The 18,213-nt window shown below is 37.4% G+C and overlaps 1 protein-coding gene across 1 annotated transcript; it reads right to left on the bottom strand.

The window, feature by feature from the left end:
- Positions 1-736: 736 nt before the first annotated feature.
- On the bottom strand, positions 737-2,122 carry LOC133035545 (uncharacterized). Its single transcript, XM_061111390.1, has 2 exons — positions 1,832-2,122; positions 737-1,717 (listed from the first exon to the last, which is right to left on the bottom strand). The coding sequence occupies exons 1-2, from the start codon at positions 2,120-2,122 to the stop codon at positions 737-739; spliced, it is 1,272 nt and encodes a 423-aa protein (XP_060967373.1).
- Positions 2,123-18,213: the final 16,091 nt, after the last annotated feature.

Raw genomic sequence — 18,213 nt, 5'->3', positions numbered from 1 at the left:
ATTAACCATGAATCCGAGGAATTTTCCGGAGCCAACTTCGAAGACACATTTTAAAGGGTTTAGTCGCATTTTATATCGTTGCAGTTTATCGAACATTGCTTGTAGATATGTGACGTGGTCTTTCGCATGTTAAGATTTTACGAGCATATCGTCAACATATACTTCCATTGGTTCCCAATAAGATCTGCGAACATCATATTTACAAGTCGTTGATATGTCGCACCTGCGTTTATCAAACCAAAAGGCATTACTTTATAGCAATATAGGCCTCGATCAATGAACGAGGTATGTTCCTGGTCTGGTTCATACACCGGGATTTGGTTATATGCCGAGTATGCGTCCATAAAGCTAAGAAGTTCGTGACCTGCAGTGGCATCAACAAGTTGGTCAATGCTAGGAAGTGGGAAGTTGTCTTTGGGACAATCTTTATTTAAATCTGTAAAGTCGACGCATGTGCGCCATCAGCCGTTAGGCTTGGGCACAAGTACGGGATTTGCTAACCAATTGGGGTAGAACGACTCCCGTATAAAGTCGCAGGCTAGGAGGCGGTCGACTTCTTCTTTTAGCGCTTGGTACCTCACGGATCCATCTTGAGGCGCTTTTGTCAGACACCTCGCACTTCGGGGTCAATGTTCAAGCAATGACACATGACCTGCGGAGATATTCCGACCATATCTGAATGTTTCCAAGCAAGAACATCAAGATTTTGTTTGAGAAAAGTCGTTAGCTGTTCTCGCTATTGAAAAGTCAATTTAGAACCAATTTTTAAAACATTACTATTATCTATGGGGTCTATAGGTACCTCAATAGTGTCTTCCACGGCTTGGGCCGCTGCGGCATGATCGAGGATTCTTGGATCCAGATCTGGTCCATCCGTATGCGGCACCTCTTCGATCCTAAGAACCTCCTGGCAAGGAGGTGGTGCCTTCGACAAATAGATGACATTTATTGACTTCTTTTCTGCGAGTTTGACTGCTGCATTGTAGCATTCTCGCGAGTCCGACTGGATTCCTCGCACAGAGCCTACTCCAGCGAGAGTAGGTAGCTTCATCGTGAGATGATAGATTGATGTTACGATCTTCATCTCCTTCAAGATTGGTCGACCAATCACGGCATTATATGCCGAATACTGGTCAATTACCGCGAAGTCAACCATTGACTTGTCTGTTACAGGGGCGGTTCCCAAAGTAATCGAGAGTTTAATCATCCCTTTCAGTGCGATGACGTCGCCGGTAAAACTGTATATACTCGACGTTACAAGTCGCATATCCTTCTCATGCAATCCCATTTGTTTAAAGGCTTGGAAGTTCAAGAGATTCACTGAACTTTCGTTGTCCACGAGTATACGGTGGACATTATCTCCGCCAATATTGGCGACAATAACTAGTGGGTAGGAATGCGGGTGATGGACCCATCTCGCATTGCTCTCCATAAACGTGATGTCGTCGCATTCCCTTTTAAATAATTTCTCTGGCCGCTCACTGAGATTGTTTACATTGGTGAGCGGCTTCTCCTTAGCTTCCTTGGCATATCGCTCTTGAGATTTCTGTGAGTCTCCTGCGATATGGGGTCCTCCAATGATTGTTAATATATTGCGAGGTGTTCTCGAACCACTTGCGTTCTGGTTTTCTTCTTTGTCATCCGCTAGGGGATGACCTTCCTCGTTCTTTTTATATTTGTTGAATTTCCCCCTCCGGATCAGCTCTTCGATTTCATCCTGCAAGACCCAACATTCCAGAGTAGTGTGACCAATATCTTTATGGTACTTACAGAATTTCTTGTGGTCTCTTTTGTCGCGGTTCCCCCTGATCGGGGGCGGCTTCTTGAAGACTCCGTTCCTTTCTTCAATTGCGTAGATGTGGTCTCGTGGCACCGCGAGTTTGGTATAGTTCACGAAGCGCGGTCCACCTTTCCTTTTCAGCGAATACTCCTTCTTTGGAGGAGATTTGGCCAACTTCGGGCTTCGCTGTCTCCGTGGGCTGCGTCTTCTTGGGCTTCGGCCTCTTGAATTTTTCCCTCGGGGACTGCGAGATCGCGATCGCGGCACTGGTGACTTACGCTTGTCCTTGCCTTTTTCCAACTCTGCTAGAGAATTCTCAATTCTCTTATGAGGTTCGGCCATAGCGAAGAACTCGACTAGTGATTCTGGTCTTCAAGCTTGTAATTCTTTCCAAAAATTGGTTCTCGGCAGAACACCTGTTATTAACATACAAACAAGTGAAGACTCAGGAGCCTTCTCGACTTTTGTTACTTCCGCATTAAACCGTTTAAAATAGTCTTGTAAAGACTCACTCGGTTCTTGTTTGATGTTGGGCAGAGTAGTATAGGGAGTCCTATAAGTCATCGTGGCCTGAAAATGCGTGAGGAATAAGTCATCGTGGCCTGAAAATGCGTGAGGAATAAGTCACCGGGTGAACCAATCGTGGGTGTTTTCCTCCAGCGTTGCTGCAAGTATGCGACATTTCGCGAGCTGCGGTACCTGATCCACTTGCATTATAGTATTGAACTTTTCTAGAGAATCTATGGGATTAGAGATACCTTTATATTTTAGGGATTCGGACAGTCGAAATCCCTTGGGAAGCTGAGCCTGTGGCACTTCCGCAGTAAAAGGAGAAGTCCCATGCAACTTGTATATGGGCTTTCTCTGCTGCTCGAGCATTTTCAAAGCTTGCGAAAGCATGCTTTGATCAATTCCCCCGGCTATAGGGGCTGGGACTGCTGCGACTGTCGGAGCTGTGATTACTGCGGCGAGATTTGTTGGGACATTAACTCCAGTAGTTGCTGCCGGTGCGTTAGGCGGGTTAGTTTGAGTGTTTACACCTTGATCGCCCACAAGGGGGATCACGGGGTGTTTCCTCGTCGCGAGGGGCGCGGGAGCGCGCTCTGAAAACTGCGTTGAGGTGATCACGCAGATCGCCCCTATGGACTTGGTATCGTCCTCCCTATTGCGTCTCCACAGAACCGGACCTTGTGTATCTACTAGGTGTGCGACCATGCGAGGACGAAGAGGCAGATTCTGCGTCATTGTCTCTTGAAGGCCGGCTACGAGGATTGCGTCACTTAGGGTCTTCATCAACCTGTGTTTCCTGATTGGGATAACTCGCAGATTGGTCTCTCGAGGTTGGCTTATTTAGGTCCAGACCTTCAGGATTTGTTCTTCGTTCCCTGCGAATACGATTATTACGACGTCTAGAGTTTGTTACCTGAGGGTTATCTGTGCGAGTAGTAGGGGCTCGAGGGGGGCATCGGGCCTTGTTCTGTCCATCCACCTCAGCCTGCAACGCGCGTAGTTGATCCTGAATTGCGGTGTATTGGTCGGTGGTGAGTTGGACGATTCCCTCGGATACTACCCCCGGGGTGACTGCTGGAAAGTGCATTGTTGCTGGTGGTGTGGACGTTTCCCCGACTTGAGGTCCAGCTGTTTCAGGGAATAGATTGAGAGGTCTAATATTACCTCTCCCTACTCCGCCATTAACGACATCCACAGGTGGTGTCCTAACTCCAGATAATGGCACGTTCACCATTCCGATGTTGATGGACTTGTTATTAGCACCTCCATTTGTTTGGTTTCCAGCCATGATGATTTTCTAACTTGAACTGAATGAAACTTTAATTCTCGGTTCCCACAGACGGCGCCAAATGTTGTCGCGTAAAATTTGACAACACCAAATATATGTAATAATATTGATGACAAGGAGAAAATTGCTTGAAGAGCAGATGCGAGTATTCAACCTAGAGCGGCGAGTACTCGAGCTGGGAATATGAATGCTTAATAGAAAACTGGAAACAACAATAAGTCAGAGGATTATAGTGGTTCAGTCAGATCACAGTCTACTAAGTCCACTGTAGTAAGAGTTTCGTAGGTCTCATTTCACGGTGGATCACCCCTTTATAGACAAAGCAGGTGTCCAATTAGTTATACAAAGATTGTATTCATTGCCAATCCGTTTACACATTGAATTACAATAACTAAACTAAATAACGTAAACATCAATAAATATTCAGCAATTACAAAATTCAGCAATGTATGCGCCCTTTTAACATGCGAGTTGACTGTTCATATTCTAATGTTAAGATCGTGGGCCTAACACTTAATTACGTTTAGGATGTCTGTGTTCTTATGTAGTCGCCTTTGTGGGAATCGTATGACGAGCTGATAGAACCTAGACATACGAGTCTATATCGGTTTTATCAAGGTTGTAGGGTCATTGGGACCAACTCACATTATAGAGAGTGGGTCTCTATGTTTATGCAAGAACATAGAGAGGATACTCGCACATACTTCAACACATGCGAGTTACTCTCTTGTCCCGCATAATTTGAGTTATAACCATGCGATCAGACTTTGGTCATGCTCGCTGTATCTTGCTGACTCTATCTTGAGCGAGGCCTAAAACTTTGAGGAGTCTCTTACAGACGTCTCAGCCTTCATTGAAAGATCTGAGTACACGTGTCTTCTAAATAAGAGTCTGGTCTCGAGTTTCTAGGTGAGAGAAATCTCACTATAACACATGTGTACGTAGGTGTACACATTGACAATCCCAGTTAATATTTGACAGTAAAATTTAACTCGCATCTTAAATTTGTAAATAAAAGTGAAGTTAAGAGGGTTAAGTGTATAAAAATTAAAATATAAAAATAATTTAAAAATAAATATAATACAAAGATTATTATTCTAAATAATTATTGAAAAATTGTAAACTAAAAATAAAAAATCATCAAAATAACCTATCAACTTAAATTATTTTATCAATAAATTTAATTTAGAAGCTGTTGCCCCTGATTTTGCCCAAAATACGTGGACCGACCGGATGATGACACGTAGATGGAAAGGGTTTAGCGTTTAAATAAATCATCTAAGTCTCTTTAACCACAGGGATCAGCCTTAAACACGCCTCCCGGAGAAGGCATGCAAGTCTCACATGCTTTCGGAGAGCAAAGCCACCACAAAGCATCTGCAGGAGGTGTCAGATCCTATCTGAATAGTCATTTCGCATTTAATGCCGCATGGGAGAAGGCGTATTGGAACTGCCATATGTCTTAAAGTCTGACAGCACAACTCCCTCTCTACAGCTACTATGCTATGATTAATGAGCCTAATGACGGCTACTTTATGAGGACTCACATCAGTCAAAAAGGATAAAGGACTACATCCATAAAACCCCTACAAAGCCTAGGGATTAGACCATGCATTTCCTATTATATATTCATTGGGAATGTGTGGCTTTATTGATAATTACAGAAATACATGTACCTCAATTCTAGGGTTCTAGGGATCACCCCACAAAAACACTATAAATACCCCCCAAACTCATTCAAGCAGGGGTCGAGAATTCTGGGTTTCATAAGAACTAAAGGAGGAAAAATCCACCAAGAACATTCTCTGTAATAAATACTATCATAAATACACAGACTCGTGGACTAAGGCTTATTAATGCCCCAACCACGTAAAAATCTCTCTCTTAATTCCTTACAGCTCTCTTAATTATTATTATTATATTGGTTGCCGAAAACCTCGGTCAATATTTTGGTGCTTTCATTGAGAGCTGAAGGAAGCGTCTGAAAGTAGACACTACATTACAACAAAACAAAAATGGTGGAGACTCGAAGCACAAGTCAACCTCACCCTCTTCAAGAAGCTCAAGATCCAAATGATGAGGACGTGGCCTCAAGAGCAAATGTGGGCTCTGAGGAAGAAGAAGGAACCCTGATTACGAGTATGAAGGAAACTTCGACGAGTACGACGCCTACGATGAAGGCAGCTACTCAGAGTTGGTACTCTTAGGGCAAAAGGCTGCCGATCATGAGGCTGAAATCGCAGCCCAAAAAGAGCAAAACCAAAAAATGCTAGAGGTGATGCTGGCCATGCAAAAAGCTATGGAAGCCGCAGGAATCGACTTGCATCCTAAAGCCATCCTTGCTGGACTTGGAGAGGAACCAGAGGAATCCTCGCCAAGTACCCAAAAGCAGAAGTCTAGGGAACCTAGCCCTATAAGGTATCCCTCCGAAGGGAACCAAAAGAAAACCCCACTTCCACTCCTGGGAAAAAGTAAAAGGTGCAGGATCCGCGAAAGGTCCGCTCAGATTTCCCGAAAGGGAAAGGTCCGCAGAGGGGCAAACTCCAAAAAAGGAGTCTTGGCCCTCAGGATCGAGAGGACCGAAAGAACGTTTCCATGCACCAAAAGCCCAGGGGGAGAGGAGGAAGGGGGCAGGAATGTCCTCCCATTGATCTGAGAAATCAGATTAACGGGAACCATGGTGATCTCCGTGATCCCCTGGACCAAAAGAAATACGGACCCGCAGTCTCTACGGGAAAGTTAAACGAAGGAATCATGGCAGAGCTTGCCATACTCCGAAAAGACATCGCCCAAGTCTCCCAGAGACAGAAAGGCGACGACTCCGACTCTGATTGTGAGGATCGGGAGCCATGTGCCAAGCACATCCTGGAGGCAGAGCTCCCCAAAAATTTTAAGATGCCCAAAATGGCAGCTTACACCGGGAACTCGGATCTAAGCAATCACCTGTCACGGTTCAACCGAGTCATGACAGTCATGAGGGTCAGCAATGACACCAAGTGTTTGTGCTTCCCGCTTACTCTAAGCGGATCCGCGGAAGAGTGGTTCAAGAAACTGGAACCAGGGTCCGTGGATTGCTGGAATAAGTTGCAAACTAGCTTCCGGAGACAATTCGTCACCGCGAGAAAAGTCAATCTGGAGGTCAGCGCCTTGACTAACATCAAGCAGCTGCCTACGGAGACATTGAAGAATTTCATAAAGAGGTTCAAGGAAGAAGCCTCAAAAACCAAGAAAGTTGATGATGGACAACAGCTTGCTCTTCTCCGAGCAGGCATCCGTACAGGGACTCCATTCTGGAACGAGTTACAGCAAGAAGGAGCTTCCAACCTTCAAGATTTCCAGAAGAGAGTCCAGAAATATATCAACCTGGAAGAGGCCCAAATAGTGGCCTATGTGGGATACTATCCCACTGGAATAACAGGATCTGTGCCCGGAGCTCAGCTCCCAGGCACTTTGCCAGCAGCCACTCCACCAATGAGCGGCATACAATTTTCCGCTACTCCCAGGTATAGTCAAGGCCAGGCCTTGGCCCCCGCATCTTCCCACTTTGGGAATCCCTCAGGGATGAATGGACAAGCCCCATCGCACTCCGCTCCGACCGCAAGTTTAGCCGGTCCTTCTCAAGGCTCTCGGAGCAAAAGGTCCTCCAAAGGCAGCAACTGGACGGAGGATAAGCGACAGAAAAGGGGATATACTCCCCAATATACCCAATACACGGAGTTAACGGACTCCCAAGAACGTATATATTTTGCTACTAGGCAAAATACGCACTACCAGAGACCGCCTCCTCTGTACAAGGATAGCTCCCGGAGGGACCCCAATAAGAGATGCGAGTACCACAATGACATTGGGCACAGCACCAATGAATGCAAAAATCTCAAGGACGAGATCGAAAACTTGATCCGATTGGGACATCTCTACGAGTGGATCAAAAACCGGTTGCCCCATCTCAATCTGGTTCAGGCGGCTGGAACTTCACCTCAAGGAGCGACAAGGGGTGTAGCAGGAGCTTTGGCCCCACTTGCTCCCCCCGGAGATGCCCAACATATTCCAGGCCTGCCACCAAGACCCAACGGGAGTGTGGCCATGATCTCGGGAGGACCCCACATCAGAGGAGCTACCCGTAAGGAGCTCAAGCGATACGCAGGGGCCGTAAAACACGATGAGGTTTGGGAGGTTACTCAACTCCCAGCTCAGAGGCCCCGGCTAATGGACCAGCCCATTACATTCACAGAAGAGGACGCTAAGACAGTGCGTTTTCCTCACCATGACCTTTTGGTCATAGAGACTCCCATTGCCAATAAGATCATGGCCAAAGTCTTGATCGACAACAGGAGTTCTGTGAATCTATTATTCAAAGAAGCCTTCACTGCAATAGGCCTAACGGACCGAGAACTTTCACCAAGTGGTTCCCAACTCACAGGATTTAATGGAACAACACTTATCCCGATGGGAAAAGTGAGGCTCCCAGTCACCTTGTGCGCGGACACACCCCAAAGCACTTTCAAGTACTGCACATTTGTGGTGGTAGACTGCCTAACAACTTATAATGCAATCTGACCGGCCTTGGTAGATTTTGGTGCAGTCACGTCAATACGGCACTTGTGCCTGAAATTCCCCACTCAAGAAGCTGGGATAGGGACCGTGAGGGGAAACCAAGGGGAGGCCAGGCAGTGTTATAACGTTGCTGCCCACCTACCCGTCTTGATGGTCCAAGAAATTCTTGAGCAAGAAGTGGCGGAAGAGGATGAGTTGGATCCCCGTGTGGGATTCGAAAAAATTGTAGAACCAATGGAGGACGTCGAGGAAGTGTCGGAGTGCGACCTCGACTCCACCAAAGTCCTCCAGCTAGGAAAGAGCCTAGAACCAGAGGAAAAAGAAAAAATAATAAAGACACTGAGGGGCCCCACGGACATTTTGGCGTGGTGCCAAGAAGACATGACCGGCATAAGTCCCCACGTCATCACCCATGTCCTTAATGTCAATCCGGACATGCCACCGGTCCAGCAGAAGCGACGTCCCCTCGACTTAGTGAAGGCTGAGGCCTTAGAAAAAGAGGTGGACAAACTACTAACGAGTGGCATGATTCGGGACGTGTACTACCCCGAATGGCTAGCCAATCCGGTACTGGTGCCAAAGCCCAATGGAACATGACAGGTTTGTATAGACTTCACCGATCTAAACAAAGCCTGCCCAAAAGATCGTTTTCTTTTGCCAAGGATCGATCAGATGGTGGATGCCACCTCCGGGTTCAAGCTACTGTCCTTCATGGACGCGTACGCCGGTTACAACCAGATCAAGATGCACGTAGCAGATGAAGAGTGCACTAGCTTCAGGACCGATAAGGGGGTATACTGCTACCTAGTCATGCCTTTCGGGCTGAAAAATGTTGGTGCAACCTATCAAAGAATGGCGAAACATGGAGGTATATGTTGGGTTTTATGCCCTAAATAAAACTCATTTCAATATAATCAGATTTACTTATTAATAAAGATCAGAAATAACATTTTATGTTGCATGGTTCACATGATTTATTTCATGATTATATGTATATAATGTATGAATTCTTTTTAAGTCCAGAACATATGAGTTTGTTAAAGATTATAGTGTTGTCAGCACAGTGGAATATAATCTTAATTATATGTTCAAAAGTTTATTCCCTGATTTGTCAGAACACTTGATTTAGACTGACATGGTATAATCAGCGATAGGTATTCTTACACCTTAGAAAAGTGTTATGTCCTTTCCAGGACATTGGCAAAGTTTACCAGTATCGGATCTATGGAGTATACATCGAAAGGGATCGATATTGAACTTTGATTAAATATATTGAAACTTACCGTAATATCTATTCAATTCAATATCACATGTTGATCCTAGATCAAATGATCTTAATCCTGATATGGTTAGGTTCAATCTCAAGAGTGTTATTCGTGTTCTTTGATTTGTTAGTTAAGCCTACTTTTGGGTCAGGGTGATACGTACATTTTGGGAACACGGTAGTGCAATTGAGTGGGAGCGCTAACATAAATATAAAATCTGTAGCTTCTATCTGGAGAATAGAAAGTAAGGGATGATTTCCTTCGAGCTTAACCAAACAAAAAGAAATGGTGGAGATCTCATTTCACTTAGCTGAAATATCATTTATACAGGGTTAAGTGTTTTAAGGATAAAATACATTGTAGGGTGTTACGGTAATTTAATCCCTTTACAGAGTAAATCATCTATATAGAGGATCATTGATCACATTAGGGTTATAACAATGGATAACTAATGACATGTCTTAATCATGGAACATATAGAGCGTTCTATATGACTGAGAGTGCAATTCCAAGTTCTAAGTGTGGATTCAATGAGGAATTAATAAGTTAGGGAATTTACTTGGTAAATTCGGTTCGACTTATTGGAAGCTCGGTTATATAGACCCATGGTCCCCATACTAGTTGAGACCATACTGCTTGTAAGACTCAGTTAATTGATTTTAATTAATCAATTAAAATTTTAAAGTTAGACTATGTCTACTTTGTGAATTTTCACTAAGCAAGGGTAAAATAGAAAATAGAGAGTTTAAAGGGTATATTTATTAATTGAGAAACTTTGATTAGTTTTTATTAATAAATAAAATAAATGACAGTATATTATTTAATAATTAATTATAGTTATTAAATAATTAGATTTGACATTTATGTAGTTGAAAGAGAGAATTGGCATTCTTTGAGAAAATGGGAAACTAGAAATGATGAAATAGGAAAGTTGGAAAAGTGGAAGGCTTGTGTTTCCTCAATACATGGCCGACCACCTTTACCCCTATTTCTCATTTTATTTTTCATTTTTAAATGCCAAATAATTCAATTTTAACCCTATGTGGTATTCTATAAATAGAAGGTAAAGGCTTCAGGTTTGAAAGACACTTTACTGTTTGTTCTCTCAAACCCTATGAAGCTGCCACTCTCTCTCTCTCTTTCTTTCTTCTCTATTTTTGGAAATCCTTGAGTGATGAGTAGTGCCCACACACATCAAGTGGTACGTCATGTTGGAAATTATTTTACCAGGATCTTAGATCTACTCACAAGTATGTTTATTAACATCCTAAATAAGAACTTTCTAAAACGATAAATTAAACACATATAAAGTTTAAGAAACCATACATTGGGTGCAGCGGAATTAAATGACTCCTTCCGTTTAGATATCTAGCCCTTGATTCCTTTCTGTAGCAGAGCATTATCAATATCTGAACCTAGATCTCTTTCTCTGAATCTTTGATGCTGAAACTCCTTTGCTGATGATCTTTCTTCACGATCTTCCTCACTATGATTGAGGTATCATTTGATGTGTGTGGGCACTACTCTCACACTAAGATTTTCGAAATTGAAGAGGGAAGAGAAAGAAGAAGTGGCAGCTAAAGATAGGGAGAGAGAAAGGCTCAGGTTTTCTAATTCAGAAGTCTCTGAAGAAAAGTAGAAAATTTAAGTGTAATTTTCCTGAAGCCTTCACTATCTATTTATAGCATTCCACTAGGGTTAGGTTTGAATTATTTGGCATTAAAATAATGAAAATATCAGTTTAAATTTCCTACAAAAGTGGCTGGCCCTATACTAGTGGATTTGGGCCTCACTTTTTGCAATTTTGCAGTTTTACCTTTTCTGCATCTGATTTTCTCAAAAACGCCAATTTTCTAATTCAACCATATTAATGCCAATTCTAACTATTTAATAACTATAAATAATTATTAAATAATATTGTCATTTATCATATTTATTAATTGAACCATACAAAGTATCATAATTAACAAATATGCCCCTATAAACTCTTTCTTTACAATTTCGCCCTTACTTAGTGAAAATTTCACAAATAGACATAGTCTAACTTGTGAATTATAATTGATTAATCAAAACCAATTACATAAGTCTTACAAGCAATATTATCTCAACTAGTGGGGGGACCATGGGTCTATATAACCGAGCTTCCAATAAGTAGATCAAGAATTTAGCACTAAAATTCACTAACTTATTAATTCTTCGTTGAATCCACGCATAGAACTTAGAATTGCACTCTCAGTATATAGAATGCTCTATATGTTCCACCATATAGACACATCATTAGTTATCCATTGTTATAATCCTAATTTGATCAATGATCCTCTATATGAATGATCTACACAGTAAAGGGATTAAATTACCGTAACACCCTACTATGTATTTTATCCTTAAAACACTTGACCCCGTATAAATGATATTTCAGCTTATGTGAAATGAGATCTCCACCATTTATTTTCGTTTGGTCAAGCTCGAAGGAGATCATCCTTTGCTTACTATTCGCCAGATAGAAGCTATAGATTCCATGTTTATGCTAGCGCTCCCACTCAATTGCACTACCGTGTTCCCAAAAAGTACGTATCACCCTGACCTAAAAGTAGGCTTAACTAACAATTCAAGGAACATGAATAGCCTTTCAAGATTGAGCCTAATCATAACAGGATTAAGAACATTTGATCTAGGATCAACTAGGCGATATTGACTTAAATAGATTTTACGGTAAGTTTAATAAATCTAAGTCAAAGTTCAATATCGGTCCCTTCCGATGCATACTCCATGCATCCAACCTGAGCTTTACTTTAACCAATGCTCTGGAAAGAACATAGCACTTCTCCAAATGCAAGTAAACTCTGTTGTAGATTATCATATCAGTAAAACCCTATGTCTGATAAATCTAGGAAACTTTATTCACATAGTCATGTTTACTTTCCAATGTGTTGACGGCACAATAAACAGGATCAAGTATGTGAAAAGGGTTTCAGATGAATTTATACATTATGTACATATAATCATGAAATAAATCATGTGAACCATGCAACATTAAATGTTATTTCTGATCTATATTAATAAGTAAATCTGATTATATTGAAATGAGTTTTATTTAGGGCATAAAACCCAACAAACTCCCACTTGCACTAATATAAAACAAAAAGTGTGTTTCAAATAATCTCAACACCTTGATATACAAATCAAGTGTAGTAGTAGTAAACTCCTCGTAATAGGATCTGAAAGGTTGAATTAACCACAACCTTTTCTCCACTATTACTCTTCCTTTAATCACAAAATCATTGATAATGTGAAATTCCTCTCTATATGTCTACTCTCTTGGGATACTGGATTCTATATCTTTGGCAACTACTTTTGGTTAATCAGGAAATTAACACTAGTAGTTTAAGGCAATTTGGAATGATGCCAAAAATGTATAGAACTTTCCTTAGACTGAATAAGTACCTTTCCTGCAACCTTAACATTCAGTCCCTCTCTGGTAGATCTAGAGACTTCAAATAGGTTTTTACACTTCTCCAAAATCACTATTCCACCCCCAGAGTAACCACCATCTTATCAGAAATATTTACTAGCACATAGGCAAATTTTGAAATCTGATGTGGTGTAGTCTAAGAGTTTTAAACACACTCTTATAGACTAACATATAGTTCCTCTTCTTAATCTTAGGATTTACTTGATTGTCTTCCAATCTTCTTCTCCTGGATTAATCTGATACCTACTCATTACTCCCACTCAACAGCAGGTGTCTGGTCTAAGGCATACAAAAGCATATCTAAGACCTCTCACTGTTGATATAAGAAATTCTTTCATGGCTTTATTTTTTCTGGAATAGTTGAGACTTTTCCTTAGATAAATAAAATCTATGTCTAAAAAGTTGTGAAGCTTCTATAGATTGCCATTAGAAAGAAAATGCTTCTGCATCTTACTAAAGTAAGTTGCTTGCATTAGAGTAAGTAATTACCAGGTATACCACAAGCCATAGGTTTAGATAAACTCAAACCTATAATACTAGGAACAAGAAGTTTGTTAAGTCCATAGAATAGACTTATTAACTAAAATTTCCTTTTATGTCCTTGTAATAGAAAACTTTAGGTTATTCCATGTGAATGGATTAAACCATAGTTCTATTGGCTTTCTTCTTATTTTCTTATCTTAACAATCCATTACTTGTTTAAACTCACAATGGATTTTAATCACTATTGTCTCCCAAGTCATAAGAAGGTGAGTTCCTAGAAACTCTCCCACTACGACAAGGCACCGTGAATTATGTCTAAGAAAACTAAATGGTATTGATCTCTTCGGTTGTCACAAGACAACAGAGGTAGTGGGATCATCATATGTTATATAAGATGATAGAACACTTTTGGAATCAAGAATTAAATATCTCTTTTATTTGCTACTTGTTTTTTCAGACTTAGTCAATTTCTTAGAAAAGTAGTATTTGTTTGAACAAACACTTTCTTATCTATTGACAATGGGATGGTCCACCCCTAATCACTTAGAATAGCTAAGAAACCATGGTTAACAGTTCTAGCTTTTCTTAAGATTTTGATTAGGTCATCCATGAATCTAGTAATGTTTTACATTAAGTATACAACCATTACATCATTCTGAAATTGTATTACCATAGAAGGAATTAGGCAACGACTAGTAACTAATCATTAACATGCAACTCGAAATTTCTGGGGAGGTAAGTTTGGATATAATTCAAAAATCAATTTAATGATCTTTGAACTGCATATCTACTAACTATTTCTCCACCCCTATCAGTTCGCAAGATCTTTAACCACTTACCTTAATGGTTTTAACCATTGCTAGAAATTAATGAAATTTTTCAAACATTTCAAATTTCTTTGCTAAAAGGTATAATCTTGAGTTATCGTTTTAAGAATACAGCGAAAAACTCATATCCACCCCTGAATGTACATCCATCTGGGAATGAGATGAACTACTTTCAGTGGATATAGGCATATTAACTCTTTGCAGAGATTGATCTTGTCAAATCCACTATGAACAAGATACAAATGCCATAGATTAAAAAAAATGGTAGTGTCTTTTGATGACATAGGTTTAGTTACATCAAAGAGTTCTTAGAATACTTCAAGTGGATCCTGGTCACAGAATACCTAACTCATATTCCATACAGTTTTAATCCATTAATAGAAGATGGATATTAAACACTTGAGAAAGTGTAACTGTAATGTATTTTGGAATTAGAAATATAAGAAAATTTCTGTTTGGATTCTAAAATTAAAGTCAAAGACTTAAATTCAACCAAATATAATGAGTAATTCTTTCTTGGACCACCACTACTAATACAAACTCTAAGTCAGATTTGCTTATACAAGTAGGAGATTTCTAAGATTGAGGATTTATATCAATTGGGAATAGAACTTCGGGATTATAATCATATGTGTCATATAAAATGACATGAAATGATTTATGGACCATTCATCCAATGATATGTTTTTAAAGCTAATTCGAAATGAATAAGCTAAGAGGAATTAGGATAATTTTGTTTAAAATAAGAATCCAACGATGCTTCGATTAGCGAAAGTCAAAGTAATCTTATTTATACAATCTTCTTGTTTCATATCGTAAAAATACTAGTCTAAGGTGTCATCAATTGATGAACAGCTAGATGTCACATATACAATATTTATCTTTCGAGATCTAATTTTATTATGTATGTCTAATGGTGAAAATCCATTAGGGATTTATCTCATTAGAAAAACAAACATGTTAGACCAATAATGAAGATTCGAAATTAAACTACAACTTAATAACAGAAAATAACATGGTTCAATATAAATTCATACACAATTCAGAAATTATTAAACATATAGCAAGTAGGAATGACAAGTGAAAATACTAAAACTTACAATCCTAAATAATTTCTAAGGTTTTTCAACAAACTGATACAGTGTTCCGTTTAGGCGAGAGTCAAAGCATCATCCATTGAATAAAGTTGTCAGCTCATCTAAAATGTTAAACATTCTAGCAACCTTTTATTCGATCAAGATTGGAATTCAGCGTTGTCCCGTTTAGGCGAGAGTCAACGCAATTCTATCTTATGAGCTTCCACCATTGTTTCATAATTTGCAAGTCAAGTATGGTCGCCACCATTAGGGTGATCTATACCATACAAAACACTTACAAACTACTTATCATGCGAGGTTAAACTGTGCGAAATTGCTAATGAACGTTCCTCCATTAGGGAGGATTACTCACTAAAACAAACGCGGTGTAAAACCCACAATGGAGATCGAATATCTTAATAATAATCAAGCTCATTATTTAAAGTGAGTTGTATTTTCTTTGATTCTCTTTATTTAATTTATTTATTTTAAATATACATTTATTTAAAATTTCCAATTTAGAATGAAAAATTCTAAATATAAATTTTAATTTAATATTTATAAATTTTACTTAGATGGATATAAAAATAACATGAATTATTTCCATCTTAGTAATAATTTCCAATAAATATTTAGAAAAATATTCAATTTAAGTTGTTACAAAATTAATATAAATTAATTTACAACTCAAATTTAATTTTCTATAAATATATATTGCATTTCGAAAAATTAAAGTATTTAAGAGTACAATTTTCGAAAATGCATGTTAAAATAAAAAAAAAATTAATCCTGGAAAAATTATTCTAATTTAATGTTGGCCCAAAATTAATTAATAAAATTAATTTACAACAAAAAATATAATTTTCCTATTTAATTAAATATATATAAGAAAAATTTCAAATATTTAAGTATGATGATGAAAATCAACTTAAATATTAATTTTCTATTTAATTAAATATACTGGAAAAATACTTCAAGCAAAAATATCATCTATCTAGATTTTCCTTTGACTAATTAATTCAATTTCTAATAATATACTTTAATTCAATTTATTTTAAATTAATCAATAAATGAAAAAATCATTGATTTAAGTTGATCCAAGAATTAATTAAAATAAATAATTAATTTACAACTTAATCTATTTTTCAAGATAAAATTCGAAATTCTAGCATTTAAGAAATGCAATTTCGAAAATTGATTAATAAAATAAAAAAAAAATATTTTGAAAATTATTTAAATTTAGTTGAAAAAATAAATTTCAACTAAAAATAATTTTCTATTTAATTAAATGTCATGAAAAAGAAATATTAAAGTATGATGATAAAAATCAACTTAGATATTCAATTTTCAAATTAATTAAATGTATTAAATTCAAGAAATAAATAATTAAGTGTAGAGAAGGCTTAATTATTAGTCTCTAGTTTAATACTAGGAAAAATATACTTAACATAAATTGTACCAAAATTAATTAATAAATAATTAATTTCACAATGTATAATATTTCCTATTTAATATTAGAAATAATAAGTAGTCTAGAAACAACTATCTAGAAAATATCTTATTTGACTAAGTATCTTTTCCACAAAATTTGAAAAAATATCTAATTTAAGTTGTATTAGAAAAAATCTAGAACTTAAATATTTTTCAAATTTAAATTTAATTAAATATCAAAAATTAAGTTGTAACCACTTAATTTGAAAATATTCCATTTTAAGTTAATATTCGAAAAGATATTAACTTAAAAAAATATCTAAAGAATCTTAATAACCAATGCCTAAAATTCCTCAACTTAATTTTGAAATTTGAAATTCAAAAGATATTCAGATTTAAGTTGGTTAGTTGTAGATAACTAAATATCAACTTAAATAAGAATATTTAATGAAAAATTTAAATTAAGTTCCAGAAAGAATCTAGATGGTTATAATTCTATATCTAATTAAATACAAGAAAATACATATAGTTTAGCTTAGAATAAAAAATTCTTTAAACTATAATTTTCTTAAATTAATTTTAAAATAAATGAAATTAATTATGTTGCTAATCAATTTTATTAGGTTAAACTAGTTTAATTAACCTATTACAGTTATTCAAATCAGGCAAATGGGCCTTCACAATTGGGGTGGTTCATGTGAGGGGGTGCTGGGTTCAGTATGTCGTACCCACTTCTATGGCTCCCAACTCTCACACAAGGCCCAAAAGAGAGGAATTTAACCTTAATAAGAACAACTGTTATTAATTGAATAATCCCAATAACTAAATGGGCCTAAATAAATTCTATCAAGAACTATGATAATTTATTTTAGAAACAACAACCTATATGTATCTATAATCAAATTAAACACATAGGCTCACACAGGCACACTTTGGATGGGTCCTATCATGTTGCTAGGTCATACACAGATGAAAGAAGATTATAAATATACCTGTTACAAATTATTATCTTGACCAAGGGAGCCATCAGATCATTAGATCTGGCAAAAGGTAACCATGGCTATTTTTAATCAAGTAATAATAGGTTTTGAAAACTTACACATAAGCTAAAACACATACTCCTGCAACAAGGTTAGTTGGATAGTTGGATGTAGGATTTATTTAATTTTAAATTAAATATTTAATTTCGAAAATAATTAATTAAATAATAATAATAAAAATTTCGAAAATTTAAAAAAAATTTGAAAAATTCGAAATTTTTAAAAAATTTAAATTTAAAATTAAACCTACAATTTTTGAAAAATTAGGTTTCAACCAACCTAAATATCATTTCAAAAATTTCCTAACTACTTTTAAATTTTAAATGTTATTTTATAAATAAAAATTAAATAAAAAATTAGAAAAGATAAATAAATATCTTTTTCAAATTTTAAATGTAATTTAAATAAATAAAATAACAAAATTTAAAAAATTAGCAAAATATCTTATATCATTTAAAAATTACATGATTATAAATATCATATTTTT

Source organism: Cannabis sativa, chromosome 1 (genome assembly GCF_029168945.1).
Source record: "Cannabis sativa cultivar Pink pepper isolate KNU-18-1 chromosome 1, ASM2916894v1, whole genome shotgun sequence".
Taxonomy (NCBI): domain Eukaryota; kingdom Viridiplantae; phylum Streptophyta; class Magnoliopsida; order Rosales; family Cannabaceae; genus Cannabis; species Cannabis sativa.
Note: the sequence above shows the minus strand (reverse complement) of the source record. Positions and strands in the feature narration are given on the sequence as shown.